This window comes from Ranitomeya imitator, chromosome 10 (assembly GCF_032444005.1).
Source record: "Ranitomeya imitator isolate aRanImi1 chromosome 10, aRanImi1.pri, whole genome shotgun sequence".
Classification (NCBI taxonomy): Eukaryota; Metazoa; Chordata; class Amphibia; order Anura; family Dendrobatidae; genus Ranitomeya; species Ranitomeya imitator.
Window position 1 is genome coordinate 123,908,534 of NC_091291.1, and position 26,346 is coordinate 123,934,879.

The 26,346-nt window shown below is 40.6% G+C and overlaps 1 protein-coding gene across 4 annotated transcripts in view; it reads right to left on the reverse strand.

The window, feature by feature from the left end:
- The window catches only part of NCAM1 (neural cell adhesion molecule 1), a 362,053-nt gene that overhangs the window by 9,222 nt on the left and 326,485 nt on the right, over positions 1-26,346 (reverse strand). For 2 of the 4 annotated variants that reach the window (XM_069741707.1, XM_069741708.1), the window contains exons 16-18: positions 4,985-5,192; positions 3,236-3,352; positions 953-1,690 (exon numbers count right to left, since the gene is read on the reverse strand). In XM_069741707.1, the coding sequence (XP_069597808.1) occupies positions 953-1,690; positions 3,236-3,352; positions 4,985-5,192 (1,063 nt within the window). Of the gene's footprint in view, positions 1-952; positions 1,691-3,235; positions 3,353-4,984; positions 5,193-22,494; positions 23,403-26,346 lie in introns of those variants that run through there. The other 2 variants (XM_069741709.1, XM_069741710.1) reach the window with 2 other exon arrangements.

The window sequence follows — 26,346 nt, forward strand, 5'->3', positions numbered from 1 at the left end:
TTGCCTAAAAGTAAATAAGGTGGCGCTAGCTACAACTGTATTTATTCTTAAAGAGGTTGCCAAGTGAAAACAACTCCACGGGATAGGAGGTAACTTACTGATCGGAGGGGCCAAACCACAAATTTTTTTATTCCTGACATGGAACTTTTATCCTCGCTACAAAATGGGAGTGACAGATCGGATGCTCGACAAAGGTTCCATTCATTCTGTATGGGGCTGCTGGAAAAAGCTGTGTGTAGAGCTCGTTAGTCCCACAGGAAATGACTGGAGCAGTGGTCAAGCATGTGCACTGCCACTACATTGTAGCAGGGATAAAGGTGCCTCATTCTGCCTAGAAGAGGACCCCAATAATTCATCTAGTTATCACCTATCACTAGGATAAGTGATAACTTGTTTCCACTACAGAACCCCTTCAAAATTCTTTTTCGCCCTCGTAATTTGGATAAAGTAGACTAGCTATTCTCACCCCAAAAGTCTGCTCCAAACCCCGGAATTTCCGCTCTGACGGAAGAGATCGTCGAAGTGGTGGCCCAGGAGTGCGAAAAGGAGTTTCTTTTATCCTTACGGCTTCCCAATGTAATTTTTTTAAAAGCCAGTAAAGTCCTTTAGTACACATTATCGAAAGGAATACTTGTGACATAGCATTAAGGTTCCGTGTTTTTTAAGATGTCTCACATCCATCTCCTCCGTGACTCTAGTGGGTGACTTTATATACTAAAGGCTGAAGATAATTGGAACCTAAATGTTCCTTTTAACATTTTTTTTATCGCATAATTTCCCATTTGATCACAAAACTACCAAATCCTTAGTAAGAATTGTGATCGGACTAATAGGGCACACATATTAAAAATTAGCTGAACGATAGCAATAAGGTTAGAAACTAAAAGAGCACAATACAGCGAAAAGACAACATGAGACATAACAAAACACAGAGGATTAAAAGAGGCCATACTCGGTGTTGGATGAAGCAGGCGGTACAGAGGTGTCTGTAGTGGAAGAAGCAATCTCAGGAGCTTTCCCACTAGCCACAGCGGCAGAAGAAGTTCCAAGAGCTGCAAAAACATCTTTTGCAAGGTCAATGTCTGGAGTCTTGAAGGTCCCCCCATCAATTTGAAAGTCCTCAACCTGGGCGGGTTTTGTGTTGCTGTTGGAAGCTGCCTCATTCTTGGTAGCCTCCGTTGGACTTTTCACTGTGCTGGGTTGTACCTCTTCCTTTTCTGGGCTTTTAACACCCGATGCTGTCTGCTTAATTTGTTCAGGAGTAGCGGGTGGGCTCGTGGTACTGGCTGGGACTGTCCCTGGAGGCTTAGCGGTGGCTTTGGGAGCTTCAGCGGTGGCAGAACTGGGGTTTAAAACTCCTCCTTGACTGGCTACAGCATTAGCCGAACTGTTAGTAGATGGGGTATCACTTAGATCTACCAGAGGTGCAACCTTTGGAGAAGCAGCAGGGGCAGGTGTTGGAGGTTTAGGTGCCTCTTTTTTGGTGGGAGTTGCCTGAGCAGACTGCGTTGAGTTTGAGTCAGGAGCAGACGTGGGTGGAGGGGCACTGCTAGAGGTGAGGGTGGTGGTTTCGCTTGTGGGACTATTTTGAGCTGTGGCAAAGGTTTCTGTGATAGTGTCAGAATTAGTAGTGACGGTGGTGACGGATGGCAGCATATCCTCAACGGTGGCTGTGGTGTCAGCTGGATGCCTGTGGGAAGCAAAGGAGCAGAGAGAGAAAGAGAGAAAGTAGACAAATGAAGAAAACAAGTGACGGATACACAAGAGAAGTAAACCACACAAACACATGCACAGAGGTAAAGTAACATTCAAGTGATTACTGGAATTAGACAGGTGAACACTGTTAATAGCAAATCTGAAGAGAAGCAAGATGGAGAAGGAAACATTAGCTGGGTTAGTTGGCATCCCTTTCGGTACACAGCTGTATGCGGTTCTCTCTCTGCTGTTATTCTGGTCTTTGTAGATTGGCTGCAATGGTGACGCCCCATCTACAGCCCTGCAGGCAATCACTGGCTCGTACTCTCTGCATCAGTTGAGCCAGTGTTTGGCTGCAGCGATATGAACTTGACATCACCGCTGCAACTGATCAACAAAGACCATTGGACCTCGAGGACGGTAAGTAAAGCTTAGTTTGTTATTTTACACCTCACTGAGTCTGTGGGCTAAAACTATTCCACATGAGACAACACCCACTTAAGCACAAATTTGCCAACTCTCCAAGAAAGAAGGGAACACTTCCTGTCGAAGTTGGCAAAGCATTAGGGTGTATGATGAATCCTCCCGGGAAGCAGTACATCTTAAAGTTTTCATCTGTCAGAGGCATTGAAAAAAAAAGTATGGCGAAGAAGAGACATGAAGGTGATGTGGTCTGGAAAGGGTTGGGATACAGTATTTGGGCGACAGCCCTGTGACCTCCTGAAAGCGTTTTGGTAAAAGTTGGCAACAAAACATTTTAGTTGTACGATCCAAAATGGAGGTGCAAGAAAGAAAACTATTAACAAGAACTTCATACCTAAATATCAAACCGCAGATGTTTCCAACCATAAAGGACCATTCCCGCAACCATCCTCTATCCTTACAGAGCTCGTCTTATTCCAGCAGCCCTGAAAACAATGAATGGAGTCGAGCAAGTGCTTCTCCATTACAATCAATGATCTGCAGAGCTCCATTCTCTGGATCCATACCACAGATCTGGGAATAACTGAGGGTCCCAGTGGTCAGACCCCCAGGGATCAACAAGTTATCTCTTGTCTCATGAATGGCAAAAAACGTTTAATTGTGGGAATGGAGTTACGTGTCATATCTAGTGTCAAGAGGAATGGTGTGGAAGGACACCTCTGTATACTGATTTTATAAGAAGGGGTGCTACTTACTTATTTTTTAATTATCTGTATGTGGTCAATGACACAAGAGAATAAAGCTGAGGTGCAATGCCAAATACAGCCCATGGACAAGTGGGGTGTTCTTTTCGAGAAAAAATAAATACTATTTTTTCAATCCAAAATGACCTCTAGAAGGAGTTGTTTCTTTAGAATAACCCATTTCTATTTGCCCAACTAGGGCGTATGGACATCACAGAGGTGGTCCCCTGTAGACCGAAGTAGAGAGCAGCCTGCTGCACAGAGTATTACGTGTTTGCCCATTCCACCATGTACAACCACATTTGTCCGCAGGAAGCCACCGATAAAAAACCAAAACAGTTTATCCTCTCTAAAACTTGACTATCCCCACATACTCAGGTCCCGTTAGTGGAGTGGTCTCGTTGGGTTCTGTCTGGTTGCTTCCATCATGGTTTGGTGTTCTCTCTTCTTCCGTTCGCACCTCGACAATGGGTTCTTTAGACTCGTCTTTTCTGTATAAAGAACATAAAGAACACTTTACTGTCAACTCAAACTAGAAAACAAAACAGGAAAGAAATTCTACTAATAATTCTCCGCTCATGTAAAAATATACAATGGCTAAAAATATTCTATAAAGAACGCTGCCAATTTTAATTTTTGCATTTTAATTTTTCCTCTCCTTTTTAAAAAAAAAATCATAATTTTTTAAAATTTTCTGTCTACATCGTCAAAGGAAGACTTGCTTTCTGCAAGACGAGTTGTCATTTTGAATGACACCATTCATTTTAGCATATAATTTAGTGAAAAATGGGTAAAAAATTCAGAAAATGGTAAAAAAAAACCCCCCGCAATTCTACCATTGTTTTTTTGTGTTTTATTTCTTTAAAGTTATACAGTAATGAATTCTTCAGTTCAGTTATTACAGAGACACATTTTTTTTAACAATTTTGTTTTGTCCTTCCACACAGCTGTGTGAGGGCTTGATTTGCATATGGTTAATTGGCGTCTTATTGATAACATTTTGGAGTAAATTCTATAGTTTGATTGCCTTTTATTGCATTTTTTTGTGGGAGGCTGCGGCGACAAAAAAAAAATGAAATAAGAAAAAAAAACAAACGTCAAAATTTCAGGTTATTTTTTTAATTTACTGTACGGATTAAATAACTTTATACTTTGACAAATGAATCTTTTACAGCCATGGCAAAACCAAATGACCAACTTTTATTTATGATTCTAATTTTAATTTTTTCTTATTTATTTTTCTTATATTTTCACTAACTTTTTCCCCTCATCACTTTTATTTTCAATCCAGTTCAATCCGGTTCTTTATCGTTACTCGCCTGTCCCAGGTATCCCGGGCTCTGCTTCCTTCCCCTGGGTTCACTGCCTCTGCTGTGCTCCTTGTCAGGCTTTGAAAGTTTCTTGAAGTGGTTCAATGACATCTCCTCCCTAGACCTATTTAGACACACAGCTGTGTCTTGGGTTTGACACTCTAGTCCAGTGTTCCCCAACTCCGGTCCTCGAGAGCCACCAACAGGTCATGTTTTGAGGCTTTCCTTAGTAGTGCACAGGTGATGGAATTATTGCCTATGCAGATGATGCAATTATCACCTGTGCAATACTAAGGAAATCCTGAAAACATGACCTGTTGGTGGATCTTGAGGACCGGAGTTGGGGAACAGTGGTCTAGTCCTATGTTATGTCCACCATATGTGGTTTTTGTGATGGTACTTGAATTCATCCCTGCTGGGTTCCACTTCATGTGACCCGCTCCTAAGTTTCAAGATAGTCCAAGGGTTCACTGCCTACTTGCTTTCTTGCTTGCTGCACTGACTCCCGGGGTCTATGTGCCTACTCAAACGTAAGGCTTAGAGGATCCATCTCATCTAGTGAGCCTTACATTTAGTCTACAGTAGATATTAAAAATAATGGTGTCCAATGAAGACCAACCTTTGGCTGGACACCAGAAGAGTACCAACATGGCAGCATTGGGGGCCTTCAGTAGGCCCCCGGCTACAACCACAAACCCAACAGTACCCTTTGAATGTTGAATGAAGACGATTATTAGAAATAGGTCATCTTAGTCCTGGACAATCCATTTGACTATAATATATATTTGATATGACCATCAGAAATAGACTTACGAAAATGCCGCCTTTCCTTCTTCAATATCTTTGCCTTTTGCCCCGGGACCAGCCTTTCCGCAGAAATTGACCGCAATGCACATAAGCAGACCGCACTTGTTGAGGAAGTAGCACGTTACATCCACGGCCACCAACAAAAGAACGAAAACCACGATGAGAATGCCTACAATGGCTCCTGTACCCAAACCAGAGTTCGCGCTGGTGGTGGCTTTAGAAAGATAAACAAATGGGGAATGTGGTTAGATGTGGCCACACTGGGAATTATGATCAGCAGTCACTAGATCTTTTGTTAGGCATCTTTGCAGTAAATGACTTTATATTGTTTATTACATTTCCTTGTATAAAATGTCTAAAGGAAATTGAAAGCTGAGCCTGAGAGGATGGGATTGCGTGGCTCTTGTCTGATGATAAAAATAAGTCAAGACTACATTACCATATTTTGCTGATAATTCTTTAGTTAACTGCTGCAAAAAAGGTGAAAAATGCAATAAACCAGTATAATGTGTAATTTCTATAAGCGTTATCCATGGGCGTAGAACACATAACCAATATACTTTGTGTCGAAGAACATCTCAAACCTACAGGAATGACCATTAGGGCAGCCTTCAAGGAGTCATGGTCAGATGGTACCAACAAGCAGGTGGATATGACCTACTGATTGCATCAGGTTTCTATCTTAAATCTATAAAAATATTTCATCTTTCACATCACCATTGAATAAAAAATAAAATGAAATTGTGCAGTTTTCACACCGGCCACTAACTAACATTAGACTCACTTCCTTCTCTTTTCAGCAGCCACGTCAGACTGACTCCCTTAGTGACTTCTATATGAGTATTTTCTAGGCATACTTTCACCTGAGCAAAGGTTAATGTATGGGGGGGAAAGGGAGAGGAAGTGAGTTGTGATATAATTTGTGAATCCTGTGTTATCTACTGTACATAGCGGTGTTATCAGTCATTGTACAGGAGGAGGTGAGCTGTGACATCACCTATTGTGAATGCAGAATCCTGTGTTATCTACTGTATATAGCGGTATTATCAGTCATTGTACAGGAGGAGGAGGTGAGCTGTGACATCACCTATTGTGAATGGTGGATCCTGTGTTATCTACTATATATAGAGGTGTTATCAGTCATTGTACAGGAGGAGGAGGTGAGCTGTGACATCACCTATTGTAAATGGTGGATCCTGTGTTATCTACTGTATATAGAGGTGTTATCAGTCATTGTACAGGAGAAGGTGAGCTGTGACATCACCTATTGTGAATGGTGGATCCTGTGTTATCTACTGTATATAGAGGTGTTATCAGTCATTGTACAGGAGAAGGTGAGCTGTGACATCACCTATTGTGAATGGTGGATCCTGTGTTATCTACTGTATATAGAGGTGTTATCAGTCATTGCACAGGAGGAGGTGAGCTGTGATATCACCTATTGTGAATGGTGGATCCTGTGTTATCTACTGTATATAGAGGTGTTATCAGTCATTGTACAGGAGGAGGAGGTGAGCTGTGACATCACCTACTGAAATTATGTCTACTATATACCTTACATTGTAATCCTGTCTGTAATGATGAAACTCCTAAAAGTAATCTGTAAAGAACAGGAGGCATGAGTCTAGTATAAGACCTAGTGACGAAAGTGAAACCACCAATATTTTAGAATTTTTTTTCTATTATACCGTAGATAATGACATAGAAAATTCAAGAAAATTATCAAAACATATAAAAATGACATCTAACGTGTTATTTTTTTATGACACTTTCCTTCTGAATTTTAGTTACCCAGAAATTATAATTATGGTGGATGCAAATTGTCTCTTCAGAGAGGTAGAGGACTTGAACTCTAGTGCCACCTATTGGAAGCAGCAATCCTAACAGTCAATATCGACCCTTTAACGAGCCTTGTCACATGACTTAGGATAATAGCCAAACCAGAATCTCATTGCACTGATGAGCGGCAGTACCCTGAAACACAGTGTCTGCAAATTGAGATTCTGGTTTGGCTATTATCCTAAGTCACGTGACAAGGCTCGTTAAAGGGTCGACATTGACTGTTAGGATTGCTACCTTCCAATAGGTGGCACTAGAGTTCTCGTCCTCTTCCTCTATGAAGAGACAATTTGCATATTTCCCAGAGGAGCATTGCGGCTTTAAGTCTCCTCATCTCGACATGCTTATCATGTCACTCTCCGCAAGGAGAAATTATACTTTTTGAATTATGGTGGATGAATGGCAGCCCAGGACTAGTATCGCCAGGCAGCCAAAGCCACTCCCTGTTGACTCCTGCCTGTATACTGGTATTTCACTTCCGCGAATAATGTTGTTTTACAACTGAAGTAGAGCACAGTCCTCTGTCCTCGGCTTATTTCTTTTTTTTCCAGTCTCATCAGTCACCTAGCCATATCTCCGCAGTGCCAATATTGTACCTTAGTATATTAAAGAAATAATTTTGTGCCTTTCTAATTAAATCGCCATTGAAATATATTCTGCACAATGTTCATGGCTTTTTCTGCACAACATTTAATGCTACCTGTCTTAAAGAGGAACTTTCATTGGATTTTTTTTTCTTTCATTTAAACGTAGTATCTCCTCCAATTGCTGTTGCGCTACTGATTGTGGAACACTTTTTCTTTTGTTTCTGTGCCCCTCTGTTCCAAAGTTATGACCCCCGGTAATAATGGTGCAAGTTTTCCCTTCAGCCAACAGGGCGTATACAACGGAACTTCTCTTTGCGTAAATTCTTTCTAAAGCTGGCCAATCAAAACATGTCCACGCCCACAAAGAACCAGTTGGTTGAAGGGAATGTTTGCCTCTGTTACAAGGCATAACTTTGGCACAGAAGAAAAAGAAAAACTGTTCCGGAATCAGTGGAACACCGGCATTTGGAGGAGGCACTTAGTTAAAAAAAAATACAGTTAGAGGTCTGTTTTAAACGGCACTGTGCTGCAGTTCCCCCTTAACCATTTTCAGGATGGCGGAGTCCAGGCGGTCAGACCTCCACCAATCATGAAGTGACGACGCAGCCTACGGAGATAAGAATACTCCTTTAATTCTTTTGGAACCTTTATATCAAGAAGCCTACACCGCACAGTTTTCTGAGGTTTTCTTTTTGATTTGATAGTGACACCCGATCAAGCCCCGAGATCACTATTTAAATAAAAATTGAATCTTTCGGTCAAATTTTCTATAAAATCATTAAAACGAACCAAACCTGAATTTCTTTGTAAAACAGATTAAATGAGAATGAAATAATAATACAAAAATAGAAATGTTTTAACTCATCATGTTTATTAATTTTTTTTTTAAACTTTTTGTTATTGCAGAAATATACATAAGATGGGAAGAAACCTTTCAAATAGTCGAATATTCTACAACACTCGTGCTACTCCACGTCCTCTGCACCCTGGTGCCGCTAGGCGAATGGACGGGAGTAACAGATGATGGAAGAATCAGACATTTTTTAGGACGGACGCAACATGAATTAAATTGTCTTTCAACAAAATAAAAAAAAAATATTAAAAAATTTATACTTGCCTTTTTTTATCCCACAGAAGTTAAAGTGATCATCCTGGACCTTGCTAACTAAAGGCCGGCACAAGACTGCAGTCAATCATTGACCTATAAACAAAGACCAGGAGGACAGCCTCAACATCGGTGCTGGGCTGGAGGAGTGAAGAGAGGAGGATAGCGGATTTTGTTAATTTATTATATCTGTGGTTGAGACTTTTTTTGAGGTTGGATAACTTCTTTAGATTTTGCGTTTTTTTTTTGTTTGTTTGTTCTTACTTGGCTTATATTCCAGATGTTTATTCATGAAATATTGGTATTAGAAACGGTGTTCCGAAGTTATTTCCTGCCGTTGTTTCTATAGGTATTTAATAAAAAAGTATATTTTAGAGGAAAGCAATCTGCGAGGGCCAAGTTCTGCTCTCAGGTCTCTAAAGAAAAGCTGTAGACTGTAAAGCACATTGACAAAAAAATGTTTCTTAAGAAGACCTGTCACCGTTTCAAAAGCAGCCAGTCTTTTATCTTATTTATTCCAGATGCTTAGCTTTTTTATTTTTTTTTTTGAATGCTCCTTAGAGTTCCACAGATATCAGTCTTTTAATTTGGTGCTAATTTGAATGGTCATTAGAAGGGGGCATAGCTCACAGGATCCTCTGGGGTGTGTCTTTAGGACACTACATCATTGGAAAAGACCATCAACATTATTTTGCAAACTAAATCAAAAGGCCTATATCTCTGGAACTATATTGCAGCTCTTAACCCCTTCCCGACCCGTGACGTCATGACATAGGCGTCATGAAAGTTGGTGCCAATCCGACCTGTGACGCCTATGTGGCATCATGGAGGGATCGCGTCCCTGCAAATCGGGTGAAAGGGTTAACTCCAATTTCACCCAGGGGGGTGTGTTGGGGTTAGGGTTGTGATTAGGGTTATGGCTAGAGCTGGGATTAGGGTTCGGGTGTGTTGGGGTTAGTGTTGGAGTTAGAATTGAGGGGTTTCCACTGTTAGGCACATCAGGGGTCTCCAAACGCAACATGGCACCACCATTGATTTCAGCCAATCTTGCGTTCAAAAAGTCAAATGGTGCTCCCTCCCTTCCGAGCCCTGACGTGCTCCCAAACATTGGTTTACTCCCACATATGGGGTACCAGCACACTCAGGACAAACTGGGCAACAACTACTGGGGTCCAATTTATCCTGTTATCCTTGTGAAAATAAAAAATTGCTTGCTAAACATTAATTTTTGAGGAAAGAAAAATGATTTTTTATTTTCACGGCTCTGCGTTATAAAATTCTTTGAAGCATTTGGGGGTTCAAAGTGCTCACCACATATCTAGATAAGTTCCTTGGGGGGTCTAGTTTCCAAAATGTGGTCACTTGTGGGGGGTTGCTACTGTTTAGGCACATCAGGGGCTCTGCAAATGCAATGTGACGCCCGCAGACCATTCCATCAAAGTCTGCATTTCAAAACGTCACTACTTCCCTTCCGAGCCCCGCCGTGTGCCCAATCAGTGGTTTACCCCCACATATGGGGTAACAGTGTACTCAGGACAAACTGGACAACAACTGTTGGGGTCCAATTTCTCCTGTTACTCTTGTGAAAATAAAAAATTGCAGGCTAAAAAACTAATTTTTGAGGAAAGAAAAATTGTTTTTTTATTTTCACGGCTCTGCGTTATAAACTTCTGTGAAGCACTTGGGGGGTTTAAAGTGGTCACCGCACATCTAGATTAGTTCCACGGGAGGTCTAGTTTCCAAAATGGGGTCACATGTGAGGGAGCTCCAAATGTTTAGGCACACAGGGGCTCTCCAAATGCGACATGGTGTCCGCTAACGATTGGAGCTAATTTTTCATTCAAAAAGTCAAATGGCGCTCCTTCCCTTCCGAGCTTTGCCGTGTGCACAAACAGTGGTTTGTGACCACATATGAGGTATTGGTGTACTCAGGAGAAATTGCCCAACACATTTTAGGATCCATTTTATCCTGTTGCCCATGAGAAAATGAAAAAATTGAGGCTAAAAGAATTTTTTTGCGAAAAAAGTACTTTTTCATTTTTACGGATCAATTTGTGAAGCACCTGGGGGTTCAAAGTGCTAACTATGCATCTAGATAAGCTCCTTGGGGGGACTAGTTTCCAAAATGGGGTCACTTGTGGGGGAGCTCCAATGTTTAGGCACACAGGGGCTCTCCAAACGCGACATGGTGTCCGCTAAAGATTGGAGCCAATTTTAATTGAAAAAGTCAAATGGCGCTCCTTCCCTTCCGAGCCCTGTCGTGCGCCCAAACAGTGGTTCCCCCCCACATATGGGGTATCGGCGTACTCAGGACAAATTGTACAATAACTTTTGGGGTCCAGTTTCTCTTTTTACCCTTGGGAAAATAAAAAAATTGTTGCTAAAGATCATTTTTGTGACTAAAAAGTTAAATGTTCATTTTTTCCTTCCATGTTGCTTCTGCTGCTGTGAAGCACCTGAAGGGTTAATAAACTTCTTGAATGTGGTTTTGAGTACCTTGAGGGGTGCAGTTTTTAGAATGGTGTCACTTTTGGGTATTTTCAGCCATATAGACCCCTCAAAATAACTTCAAATGTGAGGTGGTCCCTAAAAAAAATGGTTTTGTAAATTTTGTTGTAAAAATGAGAAATCGCTGGTCAAATTTGAACCCTTATAACTTCCTACAAAAAAAAAATTGTTTCCAAAATCATGCTGATGTAAAGTAGACATGTGGGGAATGTTATTTATTAACTATTTTGTGTCACATAACGCTTTTAGTTTAACAGAATAAAAATTCAAAATTTGAAAATTGCAAAATTTTCAAAATTTTCGCCAAATTTCCATTTTTTTCACAAATTAATGCAAAAATTAATCGACCTAAATTTACCACTAACATGAAGCCCAATATGTCACGAAAAAACAATCTCAGAACCGCTAGGATCCGTTGAAGCGTTCCTGAGTTATTACCTCAAAGGGACACTGGTCAGCATTGCAAAAAATGGCCAGGTCATTAAGGTCAAAAGAGGCTGGGTCATGAAGGGGTTAAAAAAAATAATAGAAAAAATATTTAATATTCAGGTTAGGAGCCAGAACAAAATAAAAGCAAACACCTGGTGACAGGTCCTATTTAAATCGGTTGCCCCTCTTATTGGAATGGTTCTTTAAAGGAGTTTTCCACTGTCATGACACTGATGACCCATCCATAAAATAGGTGATTAAAATGAGATCAGTGGGGGTCCGACACATGGCATTCCCATTCTATAGCTGATCATTAGAATCTCTGCAGTACCCATGAGGGGCAACTCCATATACAGTTTACAATTGGCATCTGTCAAAAGCTGGTAGCAGCGAAGCAATAGGGGGTGCCGAGTTTTGGACCCCCATGATTTAATTAAATTATTTTTTTTACGAATAAGCAAATCACAATGTATTTCCCTGCTGCAGTTTTTAGATATCATATGTAATCTGTAAGTAAACCTAAGTCTCCAGTTTACCTGTAGAGCCACCCCAGGGGGAACTCAGCATTGCACAGTGCCCATTTATATTGAATCAGGTATCCATACAACTCAACCGAAACGACATACGTTTTTGGCATCCATTCTCAACTCTGACGAAGCGATGAGGATCCAAAACATATATTTCAATTTTGGCATTGTTTTTTTTTATCCTTTATCACAACCTATATTAAAAATAAAAAAAATATATAAATGTTGCAATTTTCACATTGGCCACTAGGGCTTTTTTTTAGACTATAACTTCCTGTTATTTCAGGAAACTCACATGCACATTAGCAGCACTGAGAAGACTCTGACCCTAGCTATTGTATTGAAGCATCTAATGAGCGTGTGCAAAGTACAATGTGAGGGGAATGGGAGCAGGGTCAGCTGTGAAATCACCTATTGGAATTGGTGCCACCAGCATTATATAAAGGTGTTATCAGGTGCTGAAAAACTCTTCCTTAAACAAAAGGAAGTTAGTTTCTAAAACAACACCAGTGGGAAGTGTAAAAATTACAGGATTACTAATATTTTTGAATAAAAATTGTAATCTGAAAAAAAAAATTGCCTCACACAACCTTGATTTAACTCATAGGTCATTTTTCAACAACACATTAGGAAGCTTCATTACTCTCAGTTCGCTTTGGAAGTCTTTATTAACCCATTAAAAAATGAGGGATTTTTCATTTTCTTTTATTTCGTTTTTTCCTCCCCTTTTTCCAAGAGCCATCGCTTCTATCGACATATCCTAATGAGGACTTGTTTCTTGGGGGACGAGTTGTAGTTTTGAATGACACCGCTATTTTTATCATAGAATTTTTTTACTGACGTACATTATAAGTTAAGAGGGAAAATGAAAAAACAAACAAACGCAATTGCACAGTTTTTGGGATCTTTGTTTATACAAAGTCTACCTGGTAACTTTGTTGAATGAGTCATACGAAACTCTGATAGTTTTTTCTTTTTTGTTTTACTACATACACATAAAAAATTGGCTTCAGTCACACCATCCTGAGAGCCATAACTTTTTTCTTTTTCGATCAACAGGGCGGTATGAGAGCTTTATTTTTGTGGGGAGAACTGTAGTTTTTTACGGATACCATTTTGGGGTCCATGGGACTTTTTATTCCATTTTTTTGGGGGGGAAGTGACGTGACTAGAAAAAAAAAACAGCAATTCTGCGATCGTCTGTTTCGGCATTCTCAGTATGGGTTGAATGTTTTAAATACTTTATTAGTTTGAACAATTATAGTTCACAGCTATAGCCAAATAACTTCTCTCTCTTTTTATGGATTTTGCCATTTGCAATACTGGAAATTTTTAACGTTTATAGTGGTTGTTCCTTTTTCATATATATATTTTTCAGATTTTTTATTACATTTTTTAGTCCCCTTGGTGGACTTGATCCTATGATTGCTTGATCTATTACCTATATAATTTCCAGCCTCTTATGAAGCCCATGCAGACATGAGGGCCTTCAGCAAGCTCCCAGCTGACGTAAAAACCCATCGATAAACGCCTGGATCATGCGCCCCCTCGCCCTACAATTCCTAACCTCTTAATTGCCACGGCCGCGACTGATAGAAGCACTTAAGAGGTAAAACTGTTGCAATCATAGTTAGCTCCTATCGCAACAGGCAAGCTGGGTTCACACTGCGTCTAGGCAGTACGTTAGATGGACTACGTTACACCGCGGCATAAACGCGGTGTAACGTAGTGTTACGGCCGCCATTGACAGCAATGTCGGACGCATAGCTAGCGCACGCCCACAATGGGCATGCGCTAGGGATGTGCAGTCATTGAGGGGCGCGGGCTGCAGCATTTCCGGGTCCGTCACTGCTAGCGCAGATAGAGCTAGCAGATGCTCTATCTGCGCTAGCGCGATGTAGTGCCGGCACTTGCGCTAGCAGCAGCACGTTAGCGTATGTGCTGAACGGGCTGCTGCTAGTGCAGTGTGAACTTAGCGTTACTCTCCGGTGGAAGCTGTGTAACACACCCAGTATCTGCGCTGTATGGAGCGGGCTCAGCTCCTGAGCCCGCTCCATATAGTAATGTACAAATAAGGAAAAACCTGGCACTCTTAATGATGCGAGAAAGTGTGATTTTAAAAGGAAAAAAGGCTAAATTACAATTCCGAATTTTGTCACATGTTTGGAATTGTAATTTAGCCCTTTTTCCTGTTAATTATATTGATTTAAGCCTGAAGAAGGACTTGTTGACCGAAACGTAATTTGTTTACATGGATTGCGATACCTATTAAAATCACACTTTCATGTATCATTAAGAGAGCCTGACTTTTCCTTAGAGAGGTTGTCCACTGCTTTTTCATTAAAGACATATCCTTAGGATAGGTCATCAATGTCTGATCGGTTAGGGTCCAACACCTGACACCCTATTGATCTGACTAGGAGGCGGATGTGCAGTAGCCTCCCTCGGCCACTATCAGAAGACAGAACAGTTCCACAATCGAGCAGTCCTGGTCAACACTGAAAACAGCTGATCACCGCAGGTGGTGGTGTCGGACCCCGAAAGATCAGACACTAATGACCTATCCTACGGGTCGATCATTAATGAAAAAGTAGTGGACAGCCTCTTTAATTGTTCATGACGTGATATCCTATATTGTAACCGTATTTTCCTACAGAGTGACATATTCCAGCTTTAAACCATATAGAAATGACCTAAAGACCTTGGTTCCATTAGTAATATATGTGCACACAGCGGAGGAAAAGTTGGCCCCCTGTCATCGAACATATTCTGCCACGAGTACAGTGCTCAACAATCCCGCCTATTTTCAGGCTCACGTTCTTCACCGTGTACTCACACAATTTTGTTTTTACAGTAGGAAACCACTTTAGCTGAAAAAGGAAACAGCGGGATGATCTTCCAGGTACAATTTTTCGTAGCCGTAAATTTCGCTCAAGCTGGGAATGAGAAATTGGATTCTACGGGACATCAGAGTAGTTTTGCAGACAGATTCCACTTTATCCATAACACCCACAAATAAAAGTTCCACACTCCTTATATTTTTTTTTCTAGAATTTTATTAATAGGAAATTCTCCACCAGTGAAATTAACTGTACAAGAGATACAAGTATATGGCTTTTGGCTTTGTTCAACGCTTATACATACATGCTCCATCCATTCTTTTTTTTTTCTTTTTTATAAAATGTCACTCACAGACAAATCCTTTCAGCAAGCCGGAGAATGGACAAGCCGAGATTCGGAGAAGAAGCAGAGAGAATGTGAAGAGGTGAAGCCAGGAGAGTCGTACACGATGTTTATTTACAGAACTTTTGAAGCCGCAAAAATAAAAAAAAGGGTGTGCCGGAGTTCATCCTTTTTGAAGAACATATCGTTGATATGTATAAAAATCAAATATGACATTGCTCATACAATAAGTACAATGGTTAATATGGGTTATTAATGGGCAGGGGTCAGTCATGACAAAAATTCCAGAAACCTCACCAAGAATGGAAACTCGTCATCCCTAAAGTTCATAAAAGCAAAGAATTGGGTAACCTTAATGTCATCAATATGGCCGTTGGGTGTGTTCATCGGCATTGAAGCTAAATTATAACAATACCGTATTTTTCGGACTATAAGACGCACTTTTCCCCCCAAAAAATGTGAGGAAAATGGGGGGTGCATCTTATAGTTGTAATGCAGGCTTACCCGCAGTGGTGTGGCGGCGGCAGAGGTGCGGCGGCAGAGGTGCGGGGATGAGGAGGCGCAGTGAGTGGTATGGCGTGAGCGGGGTCCCTTCCACAGGTGATCTAAATCACGAACTCGGCTTCAGGAAAATGGCTGCCGCGATCTCCATCTGCGCACGCGCGGCCTCCCGCGGCCATTTTCCTGAAGCCCCGGGAAGCAGAGCACTTCATCTGCGCACGCGCGGTCTCAGGAAGATGGCCGCCGCCACTGATAAAGCCACGATTCACCCGGCTCTGCTGCTTACCTTGGATACCGGGCCGCTGCGTCACCTCACCTTTGGAAGGGACCCTGCTCACACCATACCGCTCACTCCGCCTCATCATCCCCGCACCTCTGCCGCCACCACAGCACTGCTGCAACCCCTCCCATGGACACCAGGCGGCGGCGTGAACCACCTAAACAGGAAGGGACCCTGCTCAGGTGCACACCATATCGCCCAGCGCATCACCGCACCTCTGCCGACACCATGCCTCCTGTGACCCTGCTCTGCCACCGCCAGCCCTCAGGTAAGATACTCTAAATTCGGACAATACGACGGATCCCCATCTGATAGAAAAAAATCTTTTTTTCTGCAATTTTCACCCCAAATTTGGGGTGCGTCTTATGGTCCGGTGCGTCTTATAGTCCGAAAAATACGGTAGTTCTAGAAAATGTTACAGGGCTACAATATGGCAATACTGCCTAAATATCCTAATATCCAAAAGCACCAATTTGATTGGTATTGTACTCATTTATCCATTCTTTTCTTTTTTGTTTAACGTTGCACCCCGCTACAATGAAAGCCATTCAGAAATTATCCACACCCTGGCCTGCACAGGCATGATTCACAAAAGTCAGCAGAAACTTGGTGATTTCAATCCATTTTAAAGGAAAAGTGTCACAAAGTGATCTATATTCCGCAGACAGCATGTCATAGAGCAAGTGGAGATGAACAGATTGATATATCGTTTTGGTGGAAAAAAACGACTCAAAGAAACTTTTATTTATTCTTTTAATTCTCTGCTCCTTCTAGAAGTCCAAAGGGCGGTCCTAATCAGTGAGTCGTAAATCGCCTCATATGACTGTGTACACAAAACAGAAGCACCCACTGGACTCCTAAGCACAAAAGGAGCAGGGGTTTAAATGGATAAAATACAAGTTTTATTGAATCTTTTTTCCAGAAAACTATATATCATTCTATTGAGTTCCCCCTACTATTTACTACCATGCTGCCCACAAAATGCATGTACAATATGACGGGTTCCCTTTAACTTCACCTTTCGAGCATCCAGATAGGTTGAACATGTCCTTCACAAGATAGAATTTGTAAATAGATCTTTTAGACCTGATGAAACCGGTACATGTACTATGAAAATCCATTTCAGAATGGCTGTATAATCCCTTAAAAAAGTTTTCCTGCCTTAGATTCAAAAGACCTTGGTCCAGCAGCCACATCAGTAGTGAATGGATGCCGGACAAGAGAACTGTGAGCCTCCTCCAGCCTGCCAGTATTCCTGACGCCTCTTCTGATTAGTAGATCTTTGCAACGTTTTTATGGCGGCACAACGCATGCATGATATCTTGATGAGCCTACTAATGAGTAGTGGCCCTGGTAGGTAAGAGGTAGTTTTTAGGGCTATGTTCCAGTGGCCATACATTACCAATGTGTCTACTGAACCAGGATCTGTGAATAAATTTGCTCAACTGTAAGATGACGTGGTCAATAAAATAGAGGTAAGCATATGAGATTTATCCATCTCTTCTTTTAAATATTTGCATAAATGTCATCAAACTTTTATTTGTAAGGTGTAACACAGAGGGTCAATGACAAAATTTTCAGAGATGAGGAAACCATTAACAGATAATCAATCTAATTACACAATATGTTAGGTTATTTTACATAAACAATGGTTTCACTGTTTTTCTATAATTGTTGCTTTTTATTAGTTGTCTATACAAGTCTAAAAGTCTAGAAAAATAATAGTTTCTTGGGAGTCTGAAAATTGGCACACTTTGGGCTTGGGGTAGGAAATGTGCTTGCGTGAATTGGAGAAACTACGCCTATTGGTAGAAGTCTACTATGTGTAAACGCATTTGTAAAAGTGTACTATATCTACACCTACTGGAAGTCTACTAAATCTATTAGTAGAAGTCTACTATGTCTACACTTATTGGAAGAACTCTACTACGTTTATTGGTAGAAGTCTACAATGTATAAATTCAATGGTAGAAGTCTACTGTGTCTAACATATTGGAAGAGGTTTATGTCCATTGCTAGAAGTCTACTATGTGTAAACTCATTGGTAAAAGTGTACTCTGCACGTATTGGAAAAAGTCTACTATATCTATTGGTGGAAGTCTACTTTTTGTAAACGCATTAGTAGACGTCTACTATGTCTACACGTATTGGAAGAAGTCTGCTCTGTCCATTGGTAGAAGTTTACCATGAGTAAATGCATTGGTAGAGGTCTACTATGCCTACGCGTCTTTGTAGAAGACTACAAGTCTTGATAGAAATGTACTATATCTACGCATACTTGTAGATGTGTACTATGTGCTGGAAGACGTCTACACTTATTGATAGAAGTCTACTATGTGTACACGCATTGGTAGTAGTCTACTATGTCTAGATATCTTGGCATTAGTCTGCTATATCTGCACGTTTTGGTAGAAGTCTACTATGTATACATGCACTGGTGGAAGTCTACTATGTCTACACGTCTTGGTAGAAGTCTACTATCTATACTTGCACTAGTAGAAGTCTACTATGCCTACATGTCTTGGTAGAAGTCTTATTTTGATTTGTGGTGGTAGAAGTCTACTACTGTATGTATACACGCATTGGTACAAGCCAACTATGCCTACACGTCTTGGGAGAAGTCTGTTATGTTGACTTGCCCTGGTAGAAATCTACTATATATAGAAGCATTGATAGAAGTCTACAATGCCTACATATCTTGGTAGAAGTCAGTTGTGTTTACTTGTCCTGGTAGAAGTATACTATATAACACTCATTGGTTGAAGTCTACTATGTCTACACATCTTGGTAGAAGTCTTCATTGTGGTAGAAATCTACAATGTGGAGCAACTTTTATCACGATACTTTGTAAGAGTGAACGTACCAGGAGCCAGTAACGCTTCTGAGTCATCAGGCACTAGCGGTACATTATTCATGAATATTCAGGTTAACATGGCTCAGAGATTGTACTGGTTCCTAATGTATTCACTCATTGTATAGCGTTAGTGTTACATCCTACGCATTGACTTCCTTTTTAACAAGTACAAAAGTAAACTATAAAATTAAAGACAAAGGGAACCCATCAGGACAATTTTATTTTTGAAACTGGCTGTATGGGTCCAAGTACAATAATAAAAATGATACCAGTCTTATAGTAATCCGATGAGCCAGTGCTGAGAAAACTAGCTTTAAAACCGCAAGAAAATTAGCATGGAAGTGCTAATTTGCCTGTGGGGGCGTGTCAATATAATCTGACTATTTAAAGGGAAGCTGTCACCCCCAAAATCGCGGGTGAGGTAAGCCCACTGGCATCAGGGGCTTATCTACAGCATTCTGTAATGCTGTAGATAAGCCCCCGATGTATCCTAAAAAATGAGAAAAAGACGTTAGATTATACTCACCCAGAGGCGGTCCCGCTGTTGGTCCGGGTCCGGCGCCTCCCATCTTCATCAGATGACGTCCTCTTCTGGTCTTCACGCTGTGGCTCCAGCGCAGGTGTACTTTGTCTGCCCTGTTGAGGGCAGAGCAAAGTACTGCAGTGCGCAGGCGCCAGGAAAGGTCAGAGAGGCCCGGCGCCTGCGCACTGCAGTTCTTTGCTCTGCCCTCAACAGGGCAGACAAAGTACGCCTGCGCTGGAGCCGCAGCGTGAAGACCAGAAGAGGACGTCATGGAAAGAAGATGGGAGGCGCCGGACCCGGGCCAACAGCAGGAACGCCCCTGGGTGAGTATAATCTAACGTCTTTTTCTCATCTTTTAGGATACATCGGGGGCTTATCTACAGCATTATAGAATGCTGTAGATAAGCCCCTGATGCCGGTGGGTTACCTCACCCGCGATTTTGGGTGAGGTAACAGGTTCCCTTTAAATATACTCAATTTGCACTTCCAGATTAATTTGCACATGGCTTTAAAACTTGATTTTTCAGCTCCGGCACATCACATTACTACAATACAGGAACCATTTTTATTGTTGCTCTACAGCCTGCACAGTGTAACCTCTAATTTCAGTAGTCAAATTAACGTGAAAGGTCCCCTTTAAGAAGTTTTTATGATGTTGAATGTGCAAATAATCAACATCAAAGTAAAATTAGTAGCTAAACTAAATTAAGTTCTTAAAATTAGGAATGACAATATAATTTAAAAAAAAGTACTTTTTTTCCAGAAATAATGCCATGCTTGTCCATGGGCTGTGTTTGGTACTGCAGTTCATCCCTATTCAAGTAAATGAAGCTGATCAATACTTGACAATTCCATAGACAGGGATGGCACTAGTTTTTTGAAGAAAAAAAAGTTTACTTTTTTTTCTAAACCTAGAAAACACAATCTTTTTTGCTTTTCTTAAAGGGGTTTCCTACTGTTAGAAAAAGGATGCTCAAGTGTTTGTTGTAATGTAAAATATGAAAGTCAGATAGTCCTTACCTCATCAGGTCCAGCGTCGCCCCCCTGCTGCTGATCCGATTTTTGTATTTTGGCTTGTGCTGTCTAAAGTGCTAGGGTCACTGAGCTCAGTGATTAGCTGCAGCGTTCAGTGGTGATGCTTACTGTAGTCGTAACATTAGCCAATAAATAGAGGCAGGAACAGCAAAGTAGAGCCTGTTCTGAAATTGGCAGGGGAACTACAATGTAGCTTTGTCATTTTACATTACAGCTAAAGTTTGGGTGATCACTTTTCTAAAAGCATAAACCTCTTTTAATGACAAAACAAATATATAGCAACCTTCTATTCACTTACATGGGAGGTTGTTAGCCCCCATTACTGTGCCTTTTTTTTTCCAAGAAACACTTTCAAGCCACTGATTCAGTTTCCATGCTGGACAGATGATACTTTGCAATAGTTTTCTAACACTTTAATTAAACATTTTAAAAAGGAAACCGCTTTGGGTCAGTCCAAAAATGTTACTTTGCTGTGATCACGTCAGGGGGAGGAATATCTACACGTAAACTAGATTTCCATCTTGTTTTTCCATCTTACAGGGAATCCAATACTTTGCCAAAGCGATATTTCTAAACTTCGTAACTGGGGGATACTTCATCACCAGCCAACCTTGTTGGCATGCAGCACATGCGTAGTTGAGGACGAGGTCAGTACGCCTCAATTTGCATGAGCCAGATCTTGGTGATGCAGTCAGAGGAACATCAAGGAAGCTAAAAAGTGATGGGCCAGCATGACTTCAAGAAAGGACTACCTGCTCCACTACTCTACATCGGTAATTGGCAAAGTTTCTTTCCAACTAACCTGAATACTACTGACATGATTGATGAGAATAATAAGACATGGCTGTAACATAAATTAATGGATTTTATGCTATGGTGGGAGATACCTTAGATTAAATGTGATCACCAACCCCAAGAAACGCCTCTGAAATGAATGTGAACCACAGCTCCATTTACTGTCCATCGGACTACTTAAGACAGCAGTGGAGGTCATTCCCCCCACCAAAGTTATCCATGACCCACTTTAATGTTGTGAATATCCCTTTAATTGGTCAGTAAAGCTGAAGCTTCATCCTCAAAGGTACTGGACCGGTCCAGCCAAGGTTTCCAACGCAAGCAATGGATTGGTGCACTATTGCTCGCAGACAACTTTTGCTGATGTGTTATTATGTAGCAGCAGTCCCATGAGAAGCACAAAGTCACGTAGACGTAGAAATAAAAGGATTGTAATCCAGTGCAAAGGAAAAATTAAAATTCCAAATTTTATTCAAAAGTTTAAATATACCGTAAACAAGGACTCGTTCACAGTCCGAAATGCGTAAGGTTTAAACATGCTTTTTAATTTCCCCCTTTAATCTAACATCTTTTATGGAAACTTTTGAATAAAATTAAAATTTTTCATTTTTCCATGGTGCTGGATTACAATTCTTTTTTTTTTCCTAGGTCTACTACCTACTCAAGGACACCGAACTGGAGGAATCCGAGCACCATCAATCAGAAGATTAAGCTTTGTTTTTACTTCTATGCAAAGTCACGTCAGTTTCCCATTATGGTTGAGCAATATTTCTATAGATGAAAGCTTTAACAAGGAACTATTGTGTGATACGACTAATCATTTTCATACAATTTTCGCGGGCTAAAACAAACCCTCGCGAGGCCGCCATGGCATCAAGCAAAGAGCATTACACAGTTACATTGGGCTCCGCACAGTTTAAGTACGATTTGTCCATGCAGAATTTGCAAAGCTGAATTGAAACTATTAGAAAAATATTTTCTAAGAATATTTCTACGTTCAGAAGGAAAAGATGGCACTTTCCAAAAGAATTGTTGCCCTTAATTAGCCAACTAATTTAATCTTGGTGTGTGTGCTTTGATTCTGTATCTTTTTAAGGGATATCACTCCAAATCAAATTTAAACATTATAATGGACAATTGATAAATATTAACGATTCATTTTCCTTGACTTCCAACATAAGACCGAATACATAGCATACAATACTGCATTTAAAGAGTTGACCAGGATTATAAAAGGAGTCTACTTTAATCCCACCCGAGGTGGCTCCATTCATCATGATAACCTTCGAGCCCATAAACGATTGCTCTTAAAAAAAAAAAGGGAAGGGACGACTCTTAAAAACAAAAACTATACATAGACTATTTTTTAATGATTGACAATCCCCTTTAAACATCACCATGATCAGAACATATATTTGCTTGATACATATAGAACTAATCACCGTAATGGGATTTCGAGACGCCTGTTAAATGCCCATTCATATATTTGCCGCCACATTAATTGGTTTCCTTTTTGCTTCTTAAAAAAACTAAATAAATAAAAATTAATTGAGTTGACGTAGTTTAAAGGAAATATTCCAATCTGGGACATTTAGGTTGACGTGCCATAAATTTTGGAGAACCTTGAGAACAGATCCCCACTGATTGACACAAGAAATGGAGTGGTGAGCAGCTTCTTCAACCATTTTACAGGAAGATCCGGAAATTTGCTTAGTAAGTGGGCTTGTGAATTTTTGAAGATCCCATGCAAGTGTATGGAGAAAGCTACGCATGTGCAAGCACCGCTTCATTCCCAGGGTCAAGTTCTCAGAGGACGGATCCGCATCTATTTATGCCATGTATAAAATGAGACAACCCCTATAAGGTTTAACGTATACAAGATGTTTGCCTCACGTTCCCTTAGATCATGATACCTCTTGCCCCTTTATAAAACCCCTCCGCCCAATGATACTATAACTCCACCTCCTAAAGCCACCCTCCTGTTTAGAAGTGACTTTTGGTGGAAGTTATGAGTTAGAAATGAATGTTGTCCCAAAATTCCTTAAACTTCCCCCCACCCCAAAAAAAAAAAAAAAAAAAAATTTAAATAAAACCTCAAGACACATGATATGGGTTTGCTCGAATGGTTGCTTCTCTCTAGATGAGAGAAAGATCTAAAGGATCAAAGTAAAAAGCAGTTTAAGAGAAAAGTACAGTCACAAATAAGGCGAGCAAAGCTGCGGCGGTGGATGACACAGTATAGTTCCCGATATTGGTTGCTGATGCAATGATTCCAAGGAAAGAGGTTGTTGGCGAGAGTAATTGGTGCATGTAGAAGAATGGATGTCCAGGGGTGGTTGAAGTGACACATAATAGACAAGGGAGAATTCGGGGATAGAGGAAGGAGGTGGGAGAAATCATAGGAAAGAAAGGAAGGAAAAAAAAGAAAGAGAAAACAGATAAGAAAATGAACAGGTCACAAATATAGAGAAAAAAAAAATGTTGCAAAACTCAGCAATAGCCAAACAAGAAAAGAAAAAAAGATGGTGGCTGTTATAGGAATTGCGTAATTAATGAGGCAAGCCAAGAAGCAGAAGCTGTTAGCAGCAAATTAGAGCTCACACGGGAGGCAAATGCAAGACACAAGAGCAAGAAATAGAGGTAAAAATAAGCTTGGCAGGATAAATATGAGAAACCAACCCAAAGGACGGTTCAGATGTTACCTGCAAGACATCGATGTCTCGAACAGCTCTGCTCATTAACCAAAATACACGGAAAATAAGACCACAGAGTCCTACAGGTTTTGTATCTTGAAGCCTAATCCTTTTAGTATGAAGAAAATCTAATATTACATGGCAGACAATGAGATGAATGGGCAAACGTGGAATACTTATACGGCTCCGCTCCGCCTCAGTAGGAGTTGTGGAGCATTGAGAAGATCACAAGTGGTGTAATCCCCTTTATGACCTATAATGACCTTCAATAATACTATAGAGTCAGCTGTTAGTCAGTGATCTTGGACTAGTAGATAATACAAACCATTCAGTAAATTCACAGTTTTTGATAAAAACCCTTAAAGGGTTCCTTCCATATAAAGCCTGTGGAGAAATGTATTCTTGCTGTCGTTATTCCCCATGCTAAAATGCTTTTGGTGAAAAATCTACTAGTCCAATATGTCTAAAAGCTGTTCACATTTTTTTTATGCTCTGCAATTTGCCATCCACTCTCTTTGAGCAGTTGGTTCCTCTCAACCAGTATTCTATTAGTATTATTCCTCAACTCTCCAGAATGCATTGTTCCTGTCATTGTCCAATAGCTTGCCTGCCCTGAAGTGAAAGCCCGCCTTTTGGTTATGCCTGTAAGCAATTTGACAGACAGGAGAACAGGAACAGAGATTAAAAAAGTAAGCCCCAAATTCCTGTAGCAAGACATAAACCTTCCCCTAATCCTGTAGAAAGACTTCCGTAGGAGACAAAGACCTACTGTCACTTCCTGTAGATAGGCAAAAATCTGCCCCGCTTGCCTTAGAAAGACAAAGACCCATTACCACTTCCTGTAGAGAGACAAAAACCCAGCCCCACTCCCTGTGGACAAATAAACAAATACCTGTCACCACTTTGTTTAGATAAACAAAGACCCCCCTCTTCCGTAGAGACAAAGATCCATTCCCACTTCATGTATATAGTCAAAGACCTGCCCCACTTCCTGTAGCTAAAGACTTGCCGCACTTCCTGTAGATAGACAAAGACCCTCCCCCACTTCCTGTAAAGACCCGCAGTCACTTCCTGTAGATAAAGACCCATCCTCACTTACTTCCTGTAGTTAAAGACCCACTCTCATGTCCTGTAAAGACCTGCCCTCACTTCCTGTAGATAGTTGCCACTTCCTGTACAGACAAACACCCGCCTTCAATTCCTGTAGATAAAGATCCGCCCTCACTGCCTGTAGATAGTCAAAGAACCACCCTCACTTCCTGAAAAGACCCAACTTCACTTCCTGTAGATAAAGACCCACCAACATTTCCTGTAGATAAAGACCCGCCCTCACTTCCTGTAGATAAAGACCCGCCCTCACTTCCTGTAGATAAAGACCCGCCCTCACTTCCTGTAGATAAAGACCCGCCCTCACTTTAGGTTGAAATGTGATTTAAATCCCAACTAGTTGATAAAAGTTAATATTAAAGAATACAGGATATTTTCATCCTTTCATTAGTAATTCCATTTTCACTATGTGCTATGAAAACACTCAATAAGCTGCAAACCACATTGCAACCACTAGGTGGCCAAATATAGCAGAAACATCTCCTAGCAGAGTAATGCAAATTCTTTTAGTTTTTTCAAAGCTGGTCATGTAGCGGCACTCAACTTGGGAAACGTTAAGTATTAAGGAAAAGCAAGGAAGGACACAAATGTACATGATTTAAAGGGGCCCTCTAATAATACACACGCATGGATAAAATAGTAAAGCATACGCAGTGACTATTTCCTAATATATTTCAGTAACATTTCAGTCCTTAATGGGTTTAGAAAATCAGTTTTGTTGATTTTGGTTTCTTTTTTTTTTCAGTAGTACATACTAACCCATTAGTAAACTCTAAGTCAACAGAGGGGCGCATTCGGGACCCCCATTTATTTGTAGAGTGGATATTAACTACAAATCGCAGTGGAGGACTAGTCAAAAACTCAAATATAAAGGTGGCTAATTTCAATGAGTAGTGTGCAGTGTTAGATTTTTTCCTGCGGGGGCGCTGCAGCGGAATTAAACACCTCCTGGAGGCTGATCGCTGGTGGTCTCAGCAGAATTCCTTATAAAAAAAGGGGACAATATAAAATACAAAAATTTGAAAAAGAACATTAATTGTTTCGCATTTGGGCTTCACTACGGTTTAAAAAATGTAAAAAAAAAAAGGGTATCAAAGAGAAGTTCTGCATCACGCACATTGTCTTCAATTCTGAAAACAGAGCAGTCAATGGGGTCCAAATCTATAAATAAGAATCAGTTATGCAACAGATCCACTTTCACCAATTCTCAGTTATCTCATTGGAAAACAGAGGCTATTGAAAGTGCAGAGAGCTCGGTCTGAAGGGTCACTTTATAACTCTTATCTTTCTTCATCTAAACAGAGGATATAGAAGATAAATGGTGCAAAATGAGTAACAAAACCCAATGGCAAAAAATATTATTTTTTCCAAAATGGGTGTCATTTACATGGAATTTCTCACC